The following is a 22,087-nucleotide window of genomic DNA, read 5'->3' as shown; positions in this document are numbered from 1 at the left end:
ATGATGAGCCCAGCGCAGGCCCCGTCACAGCACATTTTTGTGTTAGGAAGGGCAGGACAATAAGCTCAACATGGGGGGGAGACTTGGTGTCGACTCAGCATCCTGTGATTCTGGGCTGTCAGTGACTTTCAGCCATGCCAAGCAGCAGATGTGCTGCTAGACAACATGGCTCAAAAACATTGACAAGACCAATAACTCGGGCATTGCGAAACCTATTTGCTTTGCCAATGCTTGTTGTAGGAATGCAATGTGTAAATAAATAGATGTCTTGATTCGTTGTGCATGAATTCTAAACCCCTCTGCACTCTGAGATGTGTGCCTCCTCACAACACCATGTTGTCTTCTTTCCGTCAGATCCAGCTCTATGAATCGTTCCGGAATGATCGACGCTCCTACCTGATCCTCGAACTCGCTTCGCAGGGTGACCTGCTCGAGTACATCAACAACGTCTCGAGCCGCAGAATCTACCCGGGGCTGGAGGAGGCCGACGCCAAGCGGCTCTTCCGGCAGCTCATTAATGCTGTGGCGCACTGTCACAGCAATGGCATCGTGCACAGGTGAGCGGAAGTGACGTGCGCCAGCAGGGCCTGCGCGCCATTAACCACAGGGCGTCACCGCCTGCAGGAAGAGATCCAACTGCAGGTTCCGCTTGAGTCTAAACATTTCTGTATTAAAAAAGTCCATGAATTACAGAGGAAAAGAGTGAGGGGATCGCCTAGAATCTCCGATAGATTAGCGATTCCCAAGGCAAGGCCGAGCACACATTTATTCCCCAATACAAAGACTTCTAGAGTTCTCCAGAAATGCCACTATTGTCAGGGCCACTGGAATTATGCAATTGTGCGGCCCTAGATTTGCCACATAATCGGTCACCTGCCGTATAATCTGCAGATTTTAACAAAAGAAAAAAATTCCAAGTCAAAAAGTTCAAAAGTTAGTCAAGCGCAGTAGCAAGTATTGCTGTGCAGTGGAAGGGCCTTTGAAAAGGTCGACTGACTGGCCCCTTTCTGTTGCTTATTGCTATATTTGTGTGTTAAACTGGTACTAATGAGGAGCCCCCAATAATACCCAGGCAGTGAGACCAAATGGAAAAAAAAATGACAAAATAATGAAGTAATAATAATATTGCAAAATGTGCCGCATAATTTGCCATTTCTTGCCGCATAATTTGGCCCTCCCTTGCCGCATAATTCCAGTGGCCCTGACTATTGTACAGGCAGGTGCAGGTGTGAGCACATGGGAGGGAAAACAGACCGCCTTCAGAAGGGATGGACACTCCTACACGGTTTCTGCTCTGCTCCTGAACCTACAATCCTAGTCGCATGGGCTGTCGGTCCTTCATTACTCACTCCTTGAACTGACGCCTCTAGTAAATAGTGTTAGAAAGGGCTGAACACACAAGCCAGTCACGCGGTTCTATGGTCGAGCACTTACACGAGGACGTTTGTTTACTTTCAGAGCCACACAGAGCTGCGAGGGTGGGGGACGCCAGATTCAACAAATGGCTTCGAGCTGGATTTGTTGCAGGGGGAGGGCGAGGCCAGAGGGCTCTTCTGGCAGAACAACAATGACGGCGTTGTGCATAAGTGTGGGGGAGGGGGGAGCTGGCAGCCTCAGTGCTACGTCAACACCAGTGTGTGGAGCTGCCTTAAGACATTACCAATAGAAGCCAGAAGCGTTATTGTTAGAGGAGGCGCCCATCACGAGATCTGATACCTAGATACATTCTAATTTATTCCACACATTGGATGAGCGCTTTTCTGTGCAGTACATACGAAATGTGGGAAATGTTTGGAGAAATATCAAAAATTCTCCAAGTTGGCTCCTGCGTCAAGGAGGCATCATTTTTTGAAGCAAAGCTGGTTAGACTGCCTAAGTAGAACAGGTTGAGCGTAAACAAACAATGGGTGTTTGTGGTGATTCATACCAATGTAACGTCCCCTTGACGCAAAGTGATGCAAAGCAGCGCAAAGCACTATTTGCACAGATAGAAAGGCACCTTTCCAGCCCAAAATGCTGTTTCAGTAAATCTCCCAGGGCCAGATGTTCGAAGGTTTTTGGATGTCACAAATGTATTTATTTATTTTATTTTAAAAGTTTTATATAAAGCCAGCTTGACCCGTAGGTATCAGAGCGCTTTACAAACACACAGTAAACAGCAGAAGGATATTACATTACATAATAGGCAGTAAGGAAGCAAACCACAGAACAAAAATACAGCATGGTAGATAAATATGCAGTGGAGCGGTGGGGGAGAGAGCAATAAAAGAAATAGGCGAGAGTGACATAGTCCGGTCACCGCTATTCTTGAATGTCCAGACAGGGAGGAGACAACTCGGATAAGGAGGACTAGGTTAGTTGACGGTGGTCATGAAAGGATTTGTTAAGGAGATGGAGTTTCAGGTGGTCCCTTTTGAAACAGGAGAAGGAGGGGTGGCATCTGAGGACTCCAGGGAGAGCGTTCCATATCCTGGGCGCGTTGCCAGAAAACGATCGATATTGGGTGGTTTTCTTTTTCAATTTCGGAGGAATAGGAAGGAGTGAGTTGGAGCTTCTTAGTGTTCTGGATTGACCTGCTCTACATATGGCCCGATTCAGCGAATCGGGCCATATGCGATTGCAAAAAAACCTTTTATATGTACCAATCCTATTTTGCGATTCGGTAACCTATTTCTGAATTGCAAAATAGGTTAGCAATTCGGTCTTAGGAAGGGGGGTGTTAAGGGCATCCCTTCCTGATTGCGACTCGCAGGAATATGTGTAAAAGTTTTGAGATCGAAATGCGGTCGCAAAATATTCGCATTTTACTACCTACTTGAAGCAGGTGGAAACTCATTCACAAACCAGAAGGGGTTTCCAGGGTAACCCTTCCCCTTTGTGAATGAATGCAAAAAATTTTATTGAAGAGGAGGCAGAGGTCCCAAGCACCACTACCTACTCTTGACAAAATGAAAAGAAAACTTTTCATTTTTGTGTTTGAAACGCATCCCGTTTTCCTTTAAGTAAAATAGGCTGCCTTTTTAAAAAAAGTTGTTTTATTTAAAAGCAAACACAGACATGGTGGTCTGCTGACCCCAGCAGGCCACCATCCCTGTGATTTTTCGCGATTCCAATGGGTCACAAATTGCGAGCAATCTCATTAATATTAATGAGGTAGGTCAATTCCGACCCACTGGGAACTGCTAACAGTGTAAAACAGACTGTTGTTCATAGCTGTTTGCGATTTCCTAATAGCGAATCGCAAAGGTTCACTATTAGGAAATTGCAAATGGGAGTCTATGGATATAAGGCCCATAGTTCTTCATTTGAGCCAGTGGTTGCAGGTGGGACCCTCCTGCTCTCTGCTTTAGGAATGGGCACTCAGTTTTCCTCAACAGACTTTGATCCCCTGCATGAGAAAGAAAAACACAAAAAAGGAAAAGAAGGAGGAAGAAAAAGAAGGGAAACAGTGAAAAGGGTGAAAGCAGGATTGGAAAATAACCTGCAAGAGTACTATAAAGGGACAGGGAGTGTCTGGTGCAATCAAGACTACACAGCCTTGGTATTAGGCACCCCGACCTTCGCTAGGCCAAACCGCGAACTTCTTTGCAAAACTTTGTACCCCGAAACTTATTCTTTTACAAACTAAGCACTGAAATACCCTTTCAAGACTTTGCATGCTTTGCATCACATTGCATGACTTTGCACCAGTGTAAAGTCTTGGTAAATTTAGCCTCTGGTAGACTCTCTTCGTTTAAATGTATGGCTGCTTCTCTACTAAGTGCGTGAAGTGAACCCAGTAGATTAACTCTCTGCAGAGTCACTGCCTGAGCCACAGTGGCAGTCTGAAAGGAAGCCCAACTGTGTAGCTCTGATCAGACAGACAGGAAGAGATAATCAGGTGTGCTTTAATCCCAAGTCAGTGTGAGAGACAGAGACTACAGGCAGCTGACCTATGTGTTTCAGCAAGAGAATGACCGGTCTGAATGAATAAGTAAGGTCTGTCATTTTTCAGATAGGCAGAAGATTTTCAGCCTCTGAGAACACAGAGTCTACCATTACAAGCTGCCCGATAATTCCAAAAGGGCCTTTAACATGTTACCTGCCCTGTCGCAATTACCTGTTTTACAGGAACACCACAACTGTGTGGTCTTCTATCTGGAGATTTCACCTGCTGCAGGGAGGCAAAGTGTCCATATGGCAAACCATAGCAAAAACATGCGGAAAGCGGCACAGTAAAAGTGATGGCACCAAATACCCAAAAATTATTTTGCAGTCTGAAAACCTGTAATTTGCAAAATCCCTGGGTTTGCACCCGCAAAATCTCCTTTTTCAATGCACAAAATCGATTTTGTGAGTTGGAAAAAGAATTCCAACTCATATATGGGTTCTGTGACCAATATCGAATTGTGATTTGGAAGGAGTGTTTAAGGGACGTTCCTTCCAAATTGCGATTCAGTATAGTATGTTTCAGTGACTTGCGATTGTGAGAAGTTGGCCTGGCATATGCTGTCCACTAATTAAAGTGGGCTACTTGCACCATTCCAAACGACCCTTATTGATGATTAGGTTAAAGACAACCTTTATTGAAAGCTATCCTATTGGTAGCTGTGGAGAGCAGCTTTCAGGCTAAGTTTCGAAGGAATGTAAAGCAGCTTGCTTTACCAGATCATAGCCTCCTGAATGACCAAATGAAAGGAGAACCTTACAGGTGTTACTACAAAAATATGAATTTATTACTAAACACTCTCTACTAATCACTTCATGAGATTAGAGCACAAGGTACACAGTTTTAAATCACTAGAACAACAGTATATAGCACAATACACAGCGGGCTCCAGGGGGAGACCGAACCATATACTAAGAAAGTGGTATAAGAACCACAACTTGACTAAACACTGTGCCTAGAGCACGTAGAATTACTGGGACCCCAAGGAACCACCCAAGGTAGTGACACAGGGGACCCACTGAGGACGTGTGCAGTGTGAGAACACAGGCACTAGCTCGGTACAACTCTATGGGAAAGTCGCAGTTGGAATTTTAACGATTAAGGACACTTAGGAGAGGACTTCAAGCAAACCCTTTGGAACATAGAAGGTTCTAGGACTAGCACCCTTGAGAGTACCGAGGTACCCGTGTTACCTATCCCAGAGGAGCCAGGTGCATAGGGGTCAAGTGGTGTCGGAAACGCTCATTGATTTCAATGGCGTGATGCGAAGAAATGCTGCTGCCGTGAAGATGAGAAGTGTCCAGTGTGATCCAAGCCTGGATCGGAGATTAGAAGAACCTGAAAGCAGAGGGGACAGAGTCTGGGTCACTTCACAGTGACCAGGGGCACGATAGACGAATGCCCACCGATGTCGGGTGGTTCAGGTGAGAAGAGGTGAAGCTTATCTCTGCAGCCACGGGAACCAGGGGACGTTGAGGATGACCAAAGTCCAAAGGTGACCTGTCCCACAATGGATGTCGAGTGCTGGGGTTCAGTGTCTAGATTGAACACCAACAAGCCTTAGCAACTGCAACCCACATGGTCAGAGGAAAGATGCTTCGGTGAGGACCACCAAAGTCCTGGGGACTGCCCAAGCAATGGAGAGTCAGAGTACATCTGGAGCAACCAGGAAAGCCCTCTGAAAGTTAAAGTTGCCCTCACAGGGACCCACTGGCCAACGGACCAGGGATCGCAAAGGGACCTCGAGCTGAATAAAAAAATACCAGCCCACGGAACACTGGTGGAATGTAGGCAGGAAATCTTTGGTGGAATTAGTGCTCGAGTCTGGACAACAAGTTGCCAAAGCACAGCCTCAGGGATCGCCAAAAAGCATATGCTTCTGCAAATGGACACAGTGCACAGGGGTACGGGTTGCACGGTCCCCACGAGGGATACGTATCTCAGGTTTGCTGAGAGCACTAGTCAACCTCAGGGACACTTGGAAACCCACCTCTTGTGTTGCAGAAATCTTCGGAGTCCTCAGGAGTTTGGGAGATGCAAAATGGTCAGATACGTTTAAGGTACCTGTCTTGAAGGGGAGTAACTCCTTTACTCCAAGGGAGATTATTCAGTCATCAAGCATAGTGCAGATCATCAAAGGTACTTGGTTTCTGTAGCAGCGTTTTGTCCAGGTAAATCTAAAGTCCTGTAGCCAGGGGTTCCTACTTTATACCCAAGGAAGGGGTGGGACAAACTCTGAGGACCTATGGGAGGGTCAGGACAGAGGGGTGGCTACACCCATGTCCTTTGTCCAGTTTCATGCCAGAGCAGGAGCAAATGGCTCCTGCAACCGGTTTGGGCTGGACTCTGCACCGGGACACCAAATGTGCCCCCAGTGCAGACTTTCTGGCACTCTAAGAGTGAACCCACCCAGCCCCAATACACTAAAGCATGTGTGGGAGGTGGTCACACCTCCCTGTGACAGGAAACCTATTGTCCAGCCATCCACTGCCGGAGATTTGTCCAGCAGCAGGAGGGCAGACTCGTGTCTGTGGCTGGCAGCATCCATTTTGTGAAGCCAGGGTATGAAAAGGTGGTACCGGGTGTACCGGTGTTGTCATATTTCTGCCTCTAGGAGGGTGGACTCATACCTCCCACACCAGTTACTGGTGTGGAGGTATGATTCTAAGGTGTTTGACACCAAACACGACATGTTTCCTTGCAGCAGTCTTAAAGTTAGCATTTACCGCGAGGTTATAATGCACTTAAGTATATATGGTTGGCTGCTTCACAAACAACCCTGGAATATAGGTTCCGAAAGCTGCAGAGGGGCTCTGCTCATGCAGGAGTACCCTCTCACAAAAAAAACAACATTCTTCCTTCAGGATTGATAAGGCCTGCTGTAGGGGTGGCTGATAGGTATATATGTGCAGTGATATAGGATAGATATAGTGAACCTATATCTAAGTAAGGAATGCATGCACCACCTTACACAGGTTGCAGTAGCAGATCTGTGGTGTCATTTTGAATGGTCTCACAGGGGTGGCATAATACATGCTGCAGCCCTTGAGAGGCCTCTGGGGTACCTATGCCCTGGGTACATAGGATACCATATACTAGGGACGGATAGGGGCACCCTAGAATCCTCCAATAAAGTACATGTAATCAATTTACAGGGGAAAGCAGCTAGGCTGGGGTCCTGGATAGCAGGATCCCAGTCAATCTAATTCGAAAACAGTGAAACATCAGCAAAAAGTGGGGGTAACTATAAGAAGCAGACCCTACTCTCCTACAGCGTTCATAATGCATATTGCAAACCATTGAAAGGGTAATGATCCCATAACGAGGTAACTGATTTGCAAAGAAGAAGGGATCCCCTAGGGTCTCAGAGTGGTAGCCTCAGTCCCTTCACCAGCTAAAGTTTACCAAAACAGCAAACCCTTTTTTGAAAACAGCACCAATTCCTTTAAGGAACATCGGCTGCTTATAAAAACATTTTTGGATTTTGAAATGTAATGTAGGGGGTGGTGTTCTGTTGTCCCTTGCAGGCCACCATCCCTTTGATTGCAGCCAAGTCGTTCTGCAACCTCATGCTCTTTGTTATTTTGTGAACTGACCTAATAGTACATTGTTCTGTTTGCAAAATCCAATTCCATACTCAAAAGGTTAGCATCCAATTGGCGACCACTTTTTGAGGCTGGAATAATAATACATCTGGCCCATAATTCTCAAGCCTAGGACACATGGGTGAGGATCCTCAGATGCTCTATTGAATCTCCACTGCCCGTCCACCAAGCAAAGCTGCTCACCAGGGCACCCCAAAGTAGGGTAGATTAGATCTTAGTCCCTAATCCCTGGCATGTTCCAAAAGTCAGCATAGGCATCTGTCCTTTGTATATGGATAGACAGAGAACGTGGTATAAACACCGCTGGAACATGGGAAGTGCAGTTTAATTTCAAGGAGCTTTCAGGACCATCATGGAAAAAACAGGTGTCCCTGTTTGGGGGAGACACCACATGGAACTTCACAGGGGGAACACAGATGTAAAGTATACTGTGTCCTTGGCTTCTCCTCATCAGGTTGACCGGAAGCCTGAGGGGTAGACGGACTGGAAGCCACTTTGAAGCACCCATTACATACCCTCAACTGTAGTGAACGAGGGACGCCCACAGATTACTGACCCTTAAGCTAAAAGTAAGTCAATAAATCAAGGGCTGTCTAATTGCTCAAGTGAGGCATGTCCACACTATAACAAACACAAGGAGATGATGGACGGAGTGCTATAACCTTTCAGACACTCACTCCCAGTCACAGATCTGGGTTGAATCCATCACCGTTCTTTAGCCCACTTCGCCACCCCAGTTCAGACATAGCCATATGCAAATCAGTCTTGACCCTGTGCCTCATGGGAACAGCCCAGCCGGAACTACCAGGCCTGGTCCTCCCTGGGCCAGAAACAAGCATCTTGGGACCGGTTTCGGGGTAATGCCCCTCATCAGCCGGGCTATCTTGGATCCAGGAGTCCAAATTATCCTGATAGTAAATTCTGCAAAACGCTCAAAATGGTGTGCATAAGTGGCACATCAAGAGTTGAATCTTTATTTACAACAAGGCATAAATAATTCCTCCAAGTACAGGTGCTGAAGCAGGTGATGCAAAGTATAAATCACAACACAGTATGCGGATGGTTTACATTGTAGTAATCAATGTAATACGGACACGACGAGCAGCATGATAACCGGCAGCCAGTTTCTTGCTGCTCATCCGCGTCTGTGTTGGGATTTATACTTTGTATCACCTGCTTCAGCACCTGCACTTGGAGGCATTATTTATGCCTTGTTTTAATTAAAGATTCAACTCTTGATGTGCCACTTATGCACACCATTTTGAGCGTTTTGCAGAATTTACTATCAGGATAATTTGGACTCCGTACATTTGCAATTCCATTATCCTCCACCTCAAGTGACACCTAGCCCTGAAGAAGTTCCTTTGGCGATAAAGAACTAAACACTTTGGCTGTTTGCCATTTTTAATGGTTTCAAGAATAAAGAGGAACATTGGAATATATCTGTTTACTTTGATTTACTTTCAGCGAGTGCACCTTCCTTATTTGTGAATCTTCTTGGACACAGAAGCATCTAACAACGGTGGATTCTGGAAGTAGTTGCACCCATTTTTGATAATATTTACCTAGGAATTCAAGTGCTCACCCTTGGTCTGCCTTTGCTGGCCTTTTCGTTCATACAGGGTCTGAAGATGAAGAATGGACTGTTTTCTGTACATACAGTTTTCTTACCTACAGCGATTCACTGTCTCCCTACATGCAGGTTTCAATTCCTGCTGATGCTGTTTCTCCTATACAAGAACCCAGACCAGCAGAGGCCCTTTCTCCTGTACCTAGGGTATTTTCATTCCTGCCCATGCCTGTCTCCGGTACATTCAGCTGTCCAGACCAGCAGATGTCCTGTCCCCTGTACATAGGGGGTTTTCCTTCCTGCAGGTGCCCTGTCTCCTGTACACTCAGGTGTCCAGACCAGCAGAGGTCCCTTCTCCTGTACATAGGGAGTTTTCATTCCTGCCAGTGCCTGTCTCCTGTGCATTTAGGTGTCCAGACCAGCAGATGCCCTGTCTCCAGTACCTAGGGGGTTTTCATTTTTCATTCTTGCGGGTGCCTTTCTCCTGTCAATTCAGGTGTCCAGACCAGCAGAGGTCCTGTCTCTTGTACATAACCGGTTTTCCTTCCTGCAGGGCCTTGTTTCCTGTACCTAGGGGGTTTTCATTCGTGCCGGTGCCTGTCTCCTGTACATTCGGGTGTCCAGTCCAGCAGAGGTCCTGTCTCCTGTACATAGGGTGTTTTCATTCCTGCAGGTGCCCTGTCTCCTGTAAATAGGGTGTTTTCATTCCTACCGGTGCCCTGTCTCCTGTACATAGGGGGTTTTCATTCCTACCGGTGCCCTGTCTCTTGTACCTAGGGGGTTTTCATTCCTGCTGGTGCCCTGTCTCCAGTACATCCAGGTGTCCAGACCAGCAGAGGCCCTGTCTCCTGTACATAGGGTGTTTTCATTCCTGCAGGTGCCCTGTCTCCTGTATATAGGGGGTTTTCATGCCTGCAGGTGCCCTGTCTCCTGTACATAGAGTGTTTTCATTCCTGCAGGTGGCCTGTCTTCTGTACATAGGGGTTTTTCATTCCTGCAGGTTCCCTGTCTACCTTACACCCAGGTGTCCAGTCCAGCAGGTGCCCTGTCTCCTGTACATATGGTGTTTTCATTCCCTCCGGTGCCCTGTCTCCTGTACATAGGAGGTTTTCATTCCCTACGGTGCCCTGTCTCCTGTACATAGGGTGTTTTCATTCCCTCCGGTGCCCTGTTTCCTGTACATAGGGTGTTTTCATTCCTGCAGGGCCCCGTCTCCTGTACATAGGGTGTTTTCATTCCTGCAGGTGCCCTGTCTCCTGCGCATAGGGTTTTTTCATTCCTGCAGGTGCCCTGTCTCCTGTACATAGGGGGTTTTCATTCCTGCAGGTGCCCTGACTCCTGTCTATAGGGTTTTTTTATTCCTACCGGTGCACTGTCTCCTGTACATATGGGGTTTTCATTCCTACCGGTGCCCTGTCTCTTGTACCTAGGGGGTTTTCATTCCTGCTGGTGCCCTGTCTCCAGTACATCCAGGTGTCCAGACCAGCAGAGGCCCTGTCTCCTGTACATAGGGTGTTTTCATTCCTGCAGGTGCCCTGTCTCCTGTATATAGGGGTTTTTTATGCCTGCAGGTGCCCTGTCTCCTGTACATAGAGTGTTTTCATTCCTGCAGGTGGCCTGTCTTCTGTACATAGGGGTTTTCATTCCTGCAGGTTCCCTGTCTACCTTACACCCAGGTGTCCAGTCCAGCAGGTGCCCTGTATCCTGTACATATGGTGTTTTCATTCCCTCCGGTGCCCTGTCTCCTGTACATAGGGGGTTTTCATTCCCTACGGTGCCCTGTCTCCTGTACATAGGGTGTTTTCATTCCCTCCGGTGCCCTGTCTCCTGTACATAGGGTGTTTTCCTTCCTGCAGGTGCCCTGTCTCCTGTACATAGGGTGTTTTTATTCCTGCAGGTGCCCTGTGTAAGAACTGGGACCACCAGCTCTCCGAGGGGTAGCATGGCTCGAGCAGGAAGGCAGCCAGGGGCTTGCGTGTAAAGCAGCTACTTAACACACTCATCCAATGAGACACACAGTGGGCGCAATAATGGAGACCACACCAGTAGTTGTATTTGTAAATCAAGTTCTTTCTATATAGACTTTGGATCAAGCAAGTAATGCATTTAGCTAATCATTAGTATTTCATTTACGCATTTCATTAGGCAGTTGCAGTAAGACTTGTCATTAAAGTAATAACCAGCTCATCTGAGCAGTGAAACATTAAATAACACAGCCTGTCGCATCATACTCTTCAGCAGGCAAAGAGGGTACTTTCATAAACCTGGAGGATCCTACAAGAATCGACCATAGCATTGCAGTAAAGTACCACATTAAACCTCTCATGGACGCCTTCTAAATTGCACTTCATAGAAAGTGATAAAACATTTCATCAAGTACTTTCAGTACAACAGATAACTTCAAAGAACACAGCCACAAGCATTTCTTCTTGTGAATACTGATCGTTTTGTGACCCAGAATCAGATCATCAGAATACCATTAGAACGAATCAATAAATATCGCAGTTTGATCCCTTCAGGATTCCTTGAAGCCCGCCCCTGCAAGGGAATTCAAGACACAGTGCAAATCCCCATTTCAATTAACAGGCTTGTAAATATGGTCTAAACAGAAGCCCTACAGGCCAGAAACTGGCAATGTGGCAATTCAACATAGGGGTAAGTGTCTGTCCCCCAAGCCTCCAAACTCTCGAGGCACACTCAGGGGGGGGCCAACGGGGCCCAGTCACAGTTCACCCCGGGGGAGGGGCGACCTCGGGCCTTACCCGGACTACCGCCCACCTCCCCGGGGGTTACCTTGTATTTTGCGGCCCTCCGGGGCCCTTGCACAGGCACCAGGCGAAGGAGAGGGGTTGCAACTCTCTCGGAGCCTCACTCGACCCGGTGCGGTGCAGGTACAGCTTCAGGGCACCAGGGCCAGGGGCAAGGTGGGTCGAGCATTCAGGGCTTGGGGCCCGCAGAGGGCCAGGCACGGCGTGTGGGGCCAAGCGGAAGGGGCTCTTGTGGACTTCCACCCCTCTCCGCGGTGAACCAGAGCTTCCCCGGGTGCCGGCCTCGCTGAGACAGGCCCGCGGCGGCCGACCAATGGGTGTGTGTCCTGGGTGGGGGCGCGGCAGATGACGCGGCGGCGCTCCCGTCACGTGGTGCGGGCCCAGGGAGGCTTCGGGCCCAGTGCGGCCTGGTGGCTACGATGCGGCAGCCCTCTCCTGACACCGGGGGCCGCCGAGGGGGGATCAATGACGCGACCCTCCACCGGGGCGCCGGGGCAGTCGAAGAAGGATGATTTCCGGCCCAGCGCGGCCTCTCAGGGTTTCCGGCGGCCCTCTCCTGGCATAAGGGGGCCGCTGAGGGGGAGTTCCCGCGACCTGCTGAGGAGATTCCTTGACGCCTCAGGAGGGCGCAGACAGCTCCGGGCCATGGCGGTGAGTCAACCTGCGCTGTGCACTTCAGTCCCAGAGACCACCCCGGGGGCAAATACGTGGAGAAGTGTGACTCACTGGTTAGAGGAGGCATACCCTAAAGCAGAGGTCACACCCGGGACCAGGGTTCAATTCCCGACGCGGCAGGGTCTTGAGCCCAATTGTCCACGGACTCGATAATTCTCGCTTCGGTGCCCACTCTAATCATTGGTTCACACTCTGCAACTCTGGGCATTAAGCTTGCTTAATCTCCAGAACGGCCCCCCCACGGCGGGATGCCTGGCCTTCACCTTGGGGATGCCCAGTATGGGTTATCTCACAGGGAAAGGCCAGGACGGGATGCCCAATGCAAGCGCCGAGATGCCCAAGGGTAAGTCGAGCGCTATATAAGACCTCACAAAAAAAAAAAAAATACGCAGCCAATGAAGCGCCTGGGTCAGAACAGCGCTGGGAAGCGCTCGAGGCTCTCGAGGTAGTGGCTCTCCCTGTGGCACAGCAGAGCTCAGGGTGATAGCACTATACAGTACAGGCAATCCCAGATGCAGCGCTGGACAGGGGGCATTAGATCACGCTCTTCACACAGTTTAGTGGGACTGCCCACAGTTCAGTCAGGGGGAGACAGGTAGGGTTACTTGAAGTTGCTGAGAGGGGGGGGGGGGGTTGAGTTAAAGGCTTGAATAGTTTCTCCTCAGTCACTGCAGATGGACCCTGGGGTTCCCGACCACTGGGCCAGATCAGGGGGCTAGTTTAGGACACCTCACCCAGCTTAAGAGACAGCACCTAAATCCTGTCACTCCCAGTAGCATAGGTTACTAACTAGGCCCTCCCGCCTAAAACTCCTGCGTGGGTTCCCCAGGTCAGTGATGCCCCAACTGACTAGAAAAAGTTCCCTCCCTTGCTTATATATGCCCAGGTCAGGTGACCACTCTCTAAGGCGGGAAAACCTAACTCCGCCTTTGTTCTGGAAGGTTCCAGGAGCTTCCCCACTCTACCTGTGGACAGGGGCTGGGTGGCTGGTATTGCAACATTGTATGGGGATCCAGCCTGCTCCTGGCAGCTAGGGTTCTACACTAAAAGACCACTCTGCAGTAGCAGGGGCCAGGGCAGCCATGTTTGAAGTAGAGAGCACCTGCACCCTAACACAGATTAGCTATGAAAAGGTGCCCTAAGACCTATGGGCCAACAAAAAGAAGGTGGAAAAAATGAGGCAAGGGCAAAAAAATCACAGGGAAAAACCACCCTAGGGCTGACAGGTCTAACATGCGTCCCCCCCAGCTGAAAGTGGGGAGAGCTACCCAACCTCTAGGGAGTTCTCGTCACTAAGGCGGAAAAACCGGGAGAGACCGTCAGAATTGGCGTGGTCAGCTCCGGGCCGATGTTCCACTCTAAAGTCCATCCCCTGTAGGGAAATGGACCACCTTAGCAACTTTGGGTTTTCGCCTCTCATTTGCATGAGCCAGCGATGGGGACGGTGGTCGGTTTGAACTAGGAAGTGAGAGCCGAAAAGGTATGGCCTCAACTTCTTCAAAGCCCAGACCACAGCGAAGGCTTCTCGCTCGATGGTACTCCATCGCTGTTCCAGAGGGAGGAGTCTTCTGGAGATGAAGGCCACAGGTTAGTCTTGGCCATCATCGTTTAGTTGCGACAGCACGGTGCCTACGCCATGCTCTGAGGCATCTGTCTGCATGATGAATTCTTTTTGGAAGTCCGGGGTGGCCAACACCGGAGCTGTGCACATCGCGCGCTTCAGTGTTTCAAAGGCCTCCTGGCAAGCAGCCATCCAGATGACCTTGCGTGGCTGCTTCTTGGACGTCAACTCGGTCAAGGGGGCCACGATGGTGCCATAACCCTTGACGAACCTGCGGCAATAGCCAGTGAGGCCGAGGAAAGCTCGGACCTCAGTCTGAGTTTTGGGGGGCTCCCAGGACGTAATGGTTTCAATTTTGGCCTGGAGGGGTTGCACCTTACCTCCGCCCACCAAGTGCCCCAGGTACACGACAGAGCCCTGTCTAATCTGGCACTTGCTAGCCTTGATGGTGAGGCCAGCGCGTTGCAACGCCTGCAGCACCTCCTGGATATGCTGCAGATGGTCCTCCCAAGTGCTACTGAAGACAGCTATGTCATCCAGGTACGCCGCTGAGAAGGACTCCAGGCCAGATAGCACCTGGTTCACCAACCGCTGGAAGGTGGCCGGAGCATTCTTGAGCCCGAAGGGCATCACTCGAAATTGGAAGTGACCCTCGGGGTGGAGAATGCTGTCTTCTCCTTCGCTCCATCGGCCATGGCAATTTGCCAGTACCCTGATGTCAAGTCGATGGTCCTGAGGTACTTGGCTGCTCCCAGCTGGTCAATCAGCTCGTAGGCCCGTGGTATCGGGTGAGCATCTGTCTTGGTGACACCCCGATAGTCCACACAGAACCGAAGTTCTGGTGTGGTGCCCGGTGGAGCCGCTTTCAGCACCAGCACAACTGGACTAGCCTACGAGCTGCTGGAGGGTTCGATCACTCCCAGCTCCAGCATCTTGGTCACCTCACCCTGGATGCTGTTCTTTACTTTATCGGACAGCCGGTAAGACTTGGTTTTTACTGGCGGACTGTCCCCTGTGTCCACATCATGGGTACACAGATGGGTGATTCCAGGTGTGAGGGAGAACAACGAGGCATGCTGCGCCAAGACCTGGCGGCAGTCCCTCTGTTGTTCTGGGGTCAAGGATGGGGAGAGGACAACTCCCTCCACTGAACCATCCTTCTCCTGAGCCGCTAGAAGGTCCGGAAGAGGCTCACTTTCCTCCTCCTCGCTCCCATCTGTCACCATGAGGAGAGCAAGCTCTGATCGTTCATGGTGAGGCTTCAGGCGGTTGACGTGGAGCACCCGATGGGGTTGACGGGGGGTCTTCAAGTCAACTAGGTAGGTGGTCTGGCCTCGACGCTCCACAATTTCGTACGGACCAGTCCACCGGTCCTGGAGGGCACTAAGCTCCCCAGGTTCCATGACCCACACCTTCTGTCCAGCGTCCAACTCTACCGCCCGAGAGTTGCGGTCATACCACTCCTTCATGACGGCTTGGCTAGCCTCTAAGTTGTCTGAGGCTTCCTTCCACAGCTTGGCCATCTGGCTGCGGAATGCCAGCATGTAGCTGACAACATCACGGGGAAGCTTCTTCGAAGTCTTCTCCCACCCCTCTCTGACCAGACTGAGGGGTCCCCTAACGGGATGGCCATAGAGCAATTCGAAGGGGCTGAACCCGACTCCCTTTTGTGGTACCTCGCGGTATGAAAACAGCAGGCAAGGGAGGAGGGTGTCCCGTTTCTGCCTCAGGTCTTCTGGCAGACTCCGGATCATCCCCTTCAAGGTCTTGTTGAAGCGCTCTACGAGCCCGTTAGTCTGGGGGTGGTAAGGAGTGGAGAACCGATAGGTCACTCCGCACTCCTGAAAAACACCAAAAGAGAAGACCAGGTCAAAGGTGGTGTCCTGTCCAGTATAGTGTGCAGAGATCACACGGGCACACATGTGTAAAAGAGATAGAGAGTCTTTACTGGGCTATAGGAGTTCCATCAGACCGCCCATTATGGCGGCATTTCATCATATGGGGATTAGTGGTTGTACCAGGCATCACCTGGATCAACTCATGACAGTGCATGAGTGGAACCGACACATATAGCCACAGTAATGCTCAAAAGAATTATATGGAAAGTCGTGCAGTGCTATTGAAAATGTGCTAACTAAAATTGGCTACCCAGATTGCTAACCATGATTAGTCTGGGTGTCAAGATTAAAAACACGCCTAGTAGTGAGTGAATAAGACTACCATGTGGCGATGTGCAAGTGGTCGACTAGTTTCAGCTAACAGGAGTATTGCTCCAGCTTTCATCAGGACCTAAAAAAATCGTATATGAAAAGCTACTGCAACACAAGTAGGGGGTTATATACACACATGTGAAAGGAAATATGTTGTAAAAATAACATGTAGTATACTCAAGGAAATCATGTCTCCCTATTAACAACTTGGAACCCCAGTGTCCACTGCTCACAGGAAAAGATCTTCTTCCCAGCTTTGTGTGGGTGAAGACCTCATCTCGCCCGGCAACCGCTCGGGAAATGGAGGCCCCGCTCTATCCGTCGGTACCTCGCATCAAAATCCGAGCGGAAGGGGAGGCACTCCTTCCACATGGCCTGCATGTAGGCCGACATGAAATTTGTGCCTCTGTCCGACACCACGACCTTGGGGAATCCCACTCGGGTAAATATCCCCATCAGGGCCCGCGCCACCACAGGTGCAGTAACGGTCCTCAGAGGGATGGCCTCCGGGTACCGAGTGGCGTGGTCCACTAACACCAGGATGAACCGATGTCCCGCAGAGGTCGGAGGGTGCAACGGCCCAACGATGTCTATTCCGACCTGCTCGAAAGGGGTCTCGACCACTGGGAGCGGTTCCAACGGGGCCTTTGCTTTGGTCCCTGTCTTGCCACTGGCCTGGCAAGTCTTGCAGGTCTTGCAGTAGGTGTCAGAGGCAACCCTCATCCTAGGCCAATAGAAATGTGGGACAAGCCTTGCAAAGGTCTTGTCCTGGCCCAGGTGTCCAGCTAAGGGTATCTCATGCGCCAGTTCCATTAAAAATGCCCGGTAACACTGGGGGACCACTAAGGCCCTCGATGATCCATGCACCGGACCCCTTGGCTCACTGTACAGGAGGCCATCCTACCAATACACGTGGTAACTGCCGGTCTCTGGGTTGACCGATTGGGCTTTGGCCAGTCGCCGCATGCCTTCAAGCGTGGGGCACTCTTTCTGCGCCCGACGGAATTCCTCTCGGGTAGGCCCTCCTTCCACCTGCCACTCGGCAGGGGTCGGCAGGTCCCCCACGGGAACGACATCCATCACACAGGGTGTGTCCTCCACAACACTCTCCTCTGGACCAGCATTGGGTTGGGCCGTGGTTTCAGGCTCCAACCTGGGTTGAGCTTCTTGCCGGGCAGCCATGGACCGCTTGGCTACGCAAGTCCACGCTGGTAATCCCAGCATCTCAGTGTGGGCCTTAAACTCCACTTCCCTCCAGGCGGTATGTTCGAGGTCATTACCGAGCAGACAATCCACAGGCAAGGCAGGGCTGATCGCAACTCTCAAGGGGCCTGACACTCCTTCCCACTCAAAGGGAACTTGAGCCACCGGATAGTTGCTCAGACTGCCGTCAGCCAACACGGCCGGATGGTACACATCAGGAACAAGATGCTCAGGGGACACCAGCCGCCTCACCACGGTGGTCATGCTGGCTCCTATGTCCCTCAGAGCGTCCACCTCCTCCCCATTGACCTTCACCCTCTGCTGGTACTTAGCAGTATTTGATGGTAAGGGCGTCACTAGGACCATCTCTCTATCCCCAAGTGAAACCAGGGTCAGGCCTGTCCACTCCCCTTCCCTATCTAGGGGCAGCTCCAACCCAAGCGCTACACTAGCCACCCCGGGACTCTTACCACAAGTGGGGGCTGGGGGTCGTTTACGACACTGGGCATCTCCCTTGTAGTGTCCGACCTCTCTGCATTCATAGCACCGGACCACTTTTGGCTGCTGACTCTTGTCAGGGTAAGTGGGTTTTGGGGAACTCCACTGCGGTGGGGTACCTACTCCTTTCACAAACTGTCTAGTTTGTGGGCCTCGTGAGAACTCCGATCTTTTATCTCCACCCTCTTTCTTCTGAGGGGCGCCCTGTCCGCCTTTCGGGCCATCTCCCCCGGGGCCCTTGTGTGAAACCCGGGTGCTAACCCAAGTATCCGCCTCCTTCGCAAGCTCACGGGGATCAGTAAGCTTGCGGTCCACCAAATGTTGGCGTTACTCCGGAAAACACTTATCCAAGAGGTGCTCTCTCAAAAAAAGGTTATACAGACCCTCAAAATCACGCACCTCGCTGCCACGCACCCAACCATCCAGAGCCTTAAGGGCATACTCAAAAAAATCCACCCAATTCTTTATGGACAGCTTATGGCTACCACGAAACCTCTGGCGATACCTTTCAGGGTTGAGGCCAAAATGTTTGATAAGCGCCTCCTTCATGGGGGTGTACCTAAACTGGTCTGCCTTTTCCAGATACAGGAGGGTGTCCCTGACGTCAGGAGGTATATACCGGTACAAACCACCTCCCCAATGTTTCTCGGGCACCCCATGGGCAGTCAAGGCCACTTCATACGCCTCCAATCACCTGGCAATGTCATCCCCCTTGGTGTAGCTCGCTATCACCTCCTTGGGTAACCAGAATCTGGGCTCCTGCTGAGCCTCTGGTACGCTGCCACCATTAGGACTCCCTGGCGCACCCAACTGTAATGCTCTCAGCTCCATTTCTTTGAGCTGAAGCTCGTGCGCCAGCTTCCTTTCCTCCATAGCAAACTGCTTATCCTCCCTTTCTCTCTCCCTCTGGTGCTCTAACTTGGCAAGCTCCCACCTTAATCGCCTCCCCTCCCTCCTGTCCTCGTACTCCTGCGACGATGCACTCCCCCTAGATACACTACTCCCTGCCCCGGAACATCTTCCTGGCAACACATTGTCTGACATGTCAATGTTGAGTAGGCCTGGGTCTTCCTGAGTGTCCGCCTCCCCGTGTGTGACCTGTTCCACATCCTCTTCCTCCTCTGGGTGGGCCCTTACAGTATACAACCGTTTCAACGCAACTTTTACAACGCATACTGTTTCAACGCACACCATTACAACGCAGGATCCTTTACAATGAATGCCTTTACAACGCATGCCATTACAACGTAAGTATAGGTAAGTATATCATTTTATTTAAACATTTTTTCATTACAATTTTTTTAATTAATTTAATAAATATTAAAAATACATTAAATAAATTGATTTAAGTAATTTTATATATATAGTATATATAGTTTGGGTTATGGGGTACATGGGTATTTTTAGTGTTCAGGGCTGGGTTTGGGTTTTGGGGTACAGGGGTATTTTTAGGGTTCAGGGCTAGGTTTGGGGTACAGGGGTATGTTTAGGGTTCAGGGGTAGGTTTGGGTTTTGGGGTACAGGGGTATTTTTAGGGTTCAGGGCTTGGTTTGGGTTTTGGGGTACAGGGGTATTTTTAGGGTTCAGGGCTGGGTTTGGGTTTTGGGGTACAGGGGATATTTTTAGGGTTCAGGGCTAGGTTTGGGTTTTGGGGTACAGGGGTATTTTTAGGGTTCAGGGCTAGGTTTGGGTTTTGGGGTACAGGGGTATTATTAGGGTTCAGGGCTTGGTTTGCGTTTTGGGGTACAGGGGTATTATTAGGGTTCAGGGCTGGGTTTGGGTTTTGGGGTACAGGGGTATTTTTAGGGTTTTGGGGAACTGGGGTATTTTTAGGGTTCAGTTTTTAAATAAATAATTTAAATAAATAAAAAAAAATTAAATACGTTTATTATTTATAAATAATAGTAGTTTAATAATAATAATTCTTTAAAAAACAAAATTAAAGTAATTTTTTCCCTACACTATCCAGCACCTACTCTACGATTACACTCCCCTGGAATTAGAATATTATTTCTAAACACCTAAAATATTTTATATCTATATATATATATATAATATATATATATATATATATATATATATATATATATATATATATATATATACAAATAAATTAAAAAATAATTTAATTTGTTTAATTAAATAAATATTTATTAATTACATTTTTAATAAAATAACATACTTACCTATACTTACGTTGTAATGGCATGCGTTGTAATAGTATCTGCTATGTAATGTCATGCGTTGTAAAGGCATTCGTTGTAAAGGAATCTGCGTTGTAAAAATTGTGTTGTAATGGTGTGCGATGTAAAGGTTTGCGATGTAACGTCATACATCCAGCCCTTACCCATGCCCTCAAGGCGGCACGGAGCTCTTCTTTGACAGCTCTCATCCCCACAGGCACCCCCATCCCCTGACAAAACTCCCTTAACTGCACTACCGTGTACTTATCAAGGTCAGCCAGCTGGAACTCCATTTTGTCAGGTGGGGACCCAGACAACCTGAAAGAAAAATTCTGGACGTAGGCAACAATGCTGGGTCAACATCGGTTCCTACACACTTTGCAGACTTAGAAAGTGGTGGACAATTAGGTTTGCTTGCAGCACCACAGGTGTCCAATTAATTGCAGCTCACTCTGTCCCACTGGAGGGTGTGAGGTAGCTACAGGTCCTGGATCCCACCTCTCGCCACCAATGTGAACAAGACTACGTCAGTAGTCGAAACGTTGCATTTTGGAAGGCACAAGGATTAAATAAACATCTTGCCTGGAGAGCGTGGGGTCTGTCTCTTCTTTCGCCGCTGTGAGTGGAGGTTTGAAGACTTTGCTGATATATATATATATATATATATATATATATATATATATATATATTTGCAAATAAATTAAAAAATAATTTAATTTGTTTAATTAAATAAATATTTATTAATGACATTTTTAATAAAATAACATACTTACCTATACTTACGTTGTAATGGCATGCGTTGTAATAGCATCTGCTATGTAATGTCATGCGTTGTAAAGGCATTCGTTGTAAAGGAATCTGCGTTGTAAAAATTGTGTTGTAATGGTGTGCGATGTAAAGGTTTGCGATGTAACGTCATACATCCGGCCCTTACCCATGCCATCAAGGCGGCACGGAGCTCTTCTTTGACAGCTCTCGTCCCCACAGGCACCCCCATCCCCTGACAAAACTCCCTTAACTGCACTACCGTGTACTTATCAAGGTCAGCCAGCTGGAACTCCATTTTGTCAGGTGGGGACCCAGATAACCTGAAAGAAAAATTCTGGACGTAGGCAACAATGCTGGGTCAACATCGGTTCCTACACACTTTGCAGACTTAGAAAGTGGTGGACAATTAGGTTTGCTTGCAGCACCACAGGTGTCCAATTAATTGCAGCTCACTCTGTCCCACTGGAGGGTGTTAGGTAGCTACAGGTCCTGGATCCCACCTCTCGCCACTAATGTAAGAACTGGGACCACCAGCTCTCCGAGGGGTAGCATGGCTCGAGCAGGAAGGCAGCCAGGGGCTTGCGTGTAAAGCAGCTACTTAACACACTCATCCAATGAGACACACAGTGGGCGCAATAATGGAGACCACACCAGTAGTTGTATTTGTAAATCAAGTTTCTTTTGATATAGACTTTGGATCAAGCAAGTAATGCATTTAGCAAATCATTAGTATTTCATTTACGCATTTCATTAGGCAGTTTCAGTAAGACTTGTCATTAAAGTAATAACCAGCTCATCTGAGCAGTGAAACATTAACACCTTGGCTGCTAGGGAGATTTTCCTCCTTGCTGGGCTTTGAGTTTCCCCATTGTTCATGACGAGCTCAGCTCGTCATAAGCACAGCTCAACCGTGCCTCATGACGAGCTGAGCTCGTCATGAGCATCGAAGGGGTTAAATAACACAGCCTGTCGCATCATACTCTTCAGCAGGCAAAGAGGGTACTTTCATAAACCTGGAGGATCATACAAGAAGCGACCATAGCATTGCAGTAAAGTACCACATTAAACCTCTCATGCACGCCTTCTAAATTGCACTTCATAGAAAGTAATAAAACATT

General features: G+C 49.1%; 1 protein-coding gene across 1 annotated transcript in view; it reads left to right on the top strand.

Moving 5' to 3' along the window:
* Nucleotides 1–22,087, top strand: part of LOC147724939 (testis-specific serine/threonine-protein kinase 5-like) — a 244,028-nt gene that overhangs the window by 12,121 nt on the left and 209,820 nt on the right. Inside the window, exon 3 of the mRNA XM_086967091.1 lies at nucleotides 355–557. Coding sequence (XP_086823217.1) covers nucleotides 355–557 — 203 coding nt within the window. The remainder of the gene's footprint in view (nucleotides 1–354; nucleotides 558–22,087) is intronic.

This window comes from Lissotriton vulgaris, chromosome 4_1 (genome assembly GCF_964263255.1).
Source record: "Lissotriton vulgaris chromosome 4_1, aLisVul1.2, whole genome shotgun sequence".
Classification (NCBI taxonomy): Eukaryota; Metazoa; Chordata; class Amphibia; order Caudata; family Salamandridae; genus Lissotriton; species Lissotriton vulgaris.
This window is presented reverse-complemented; position numbering and strand designations above follow the sequence as displayed.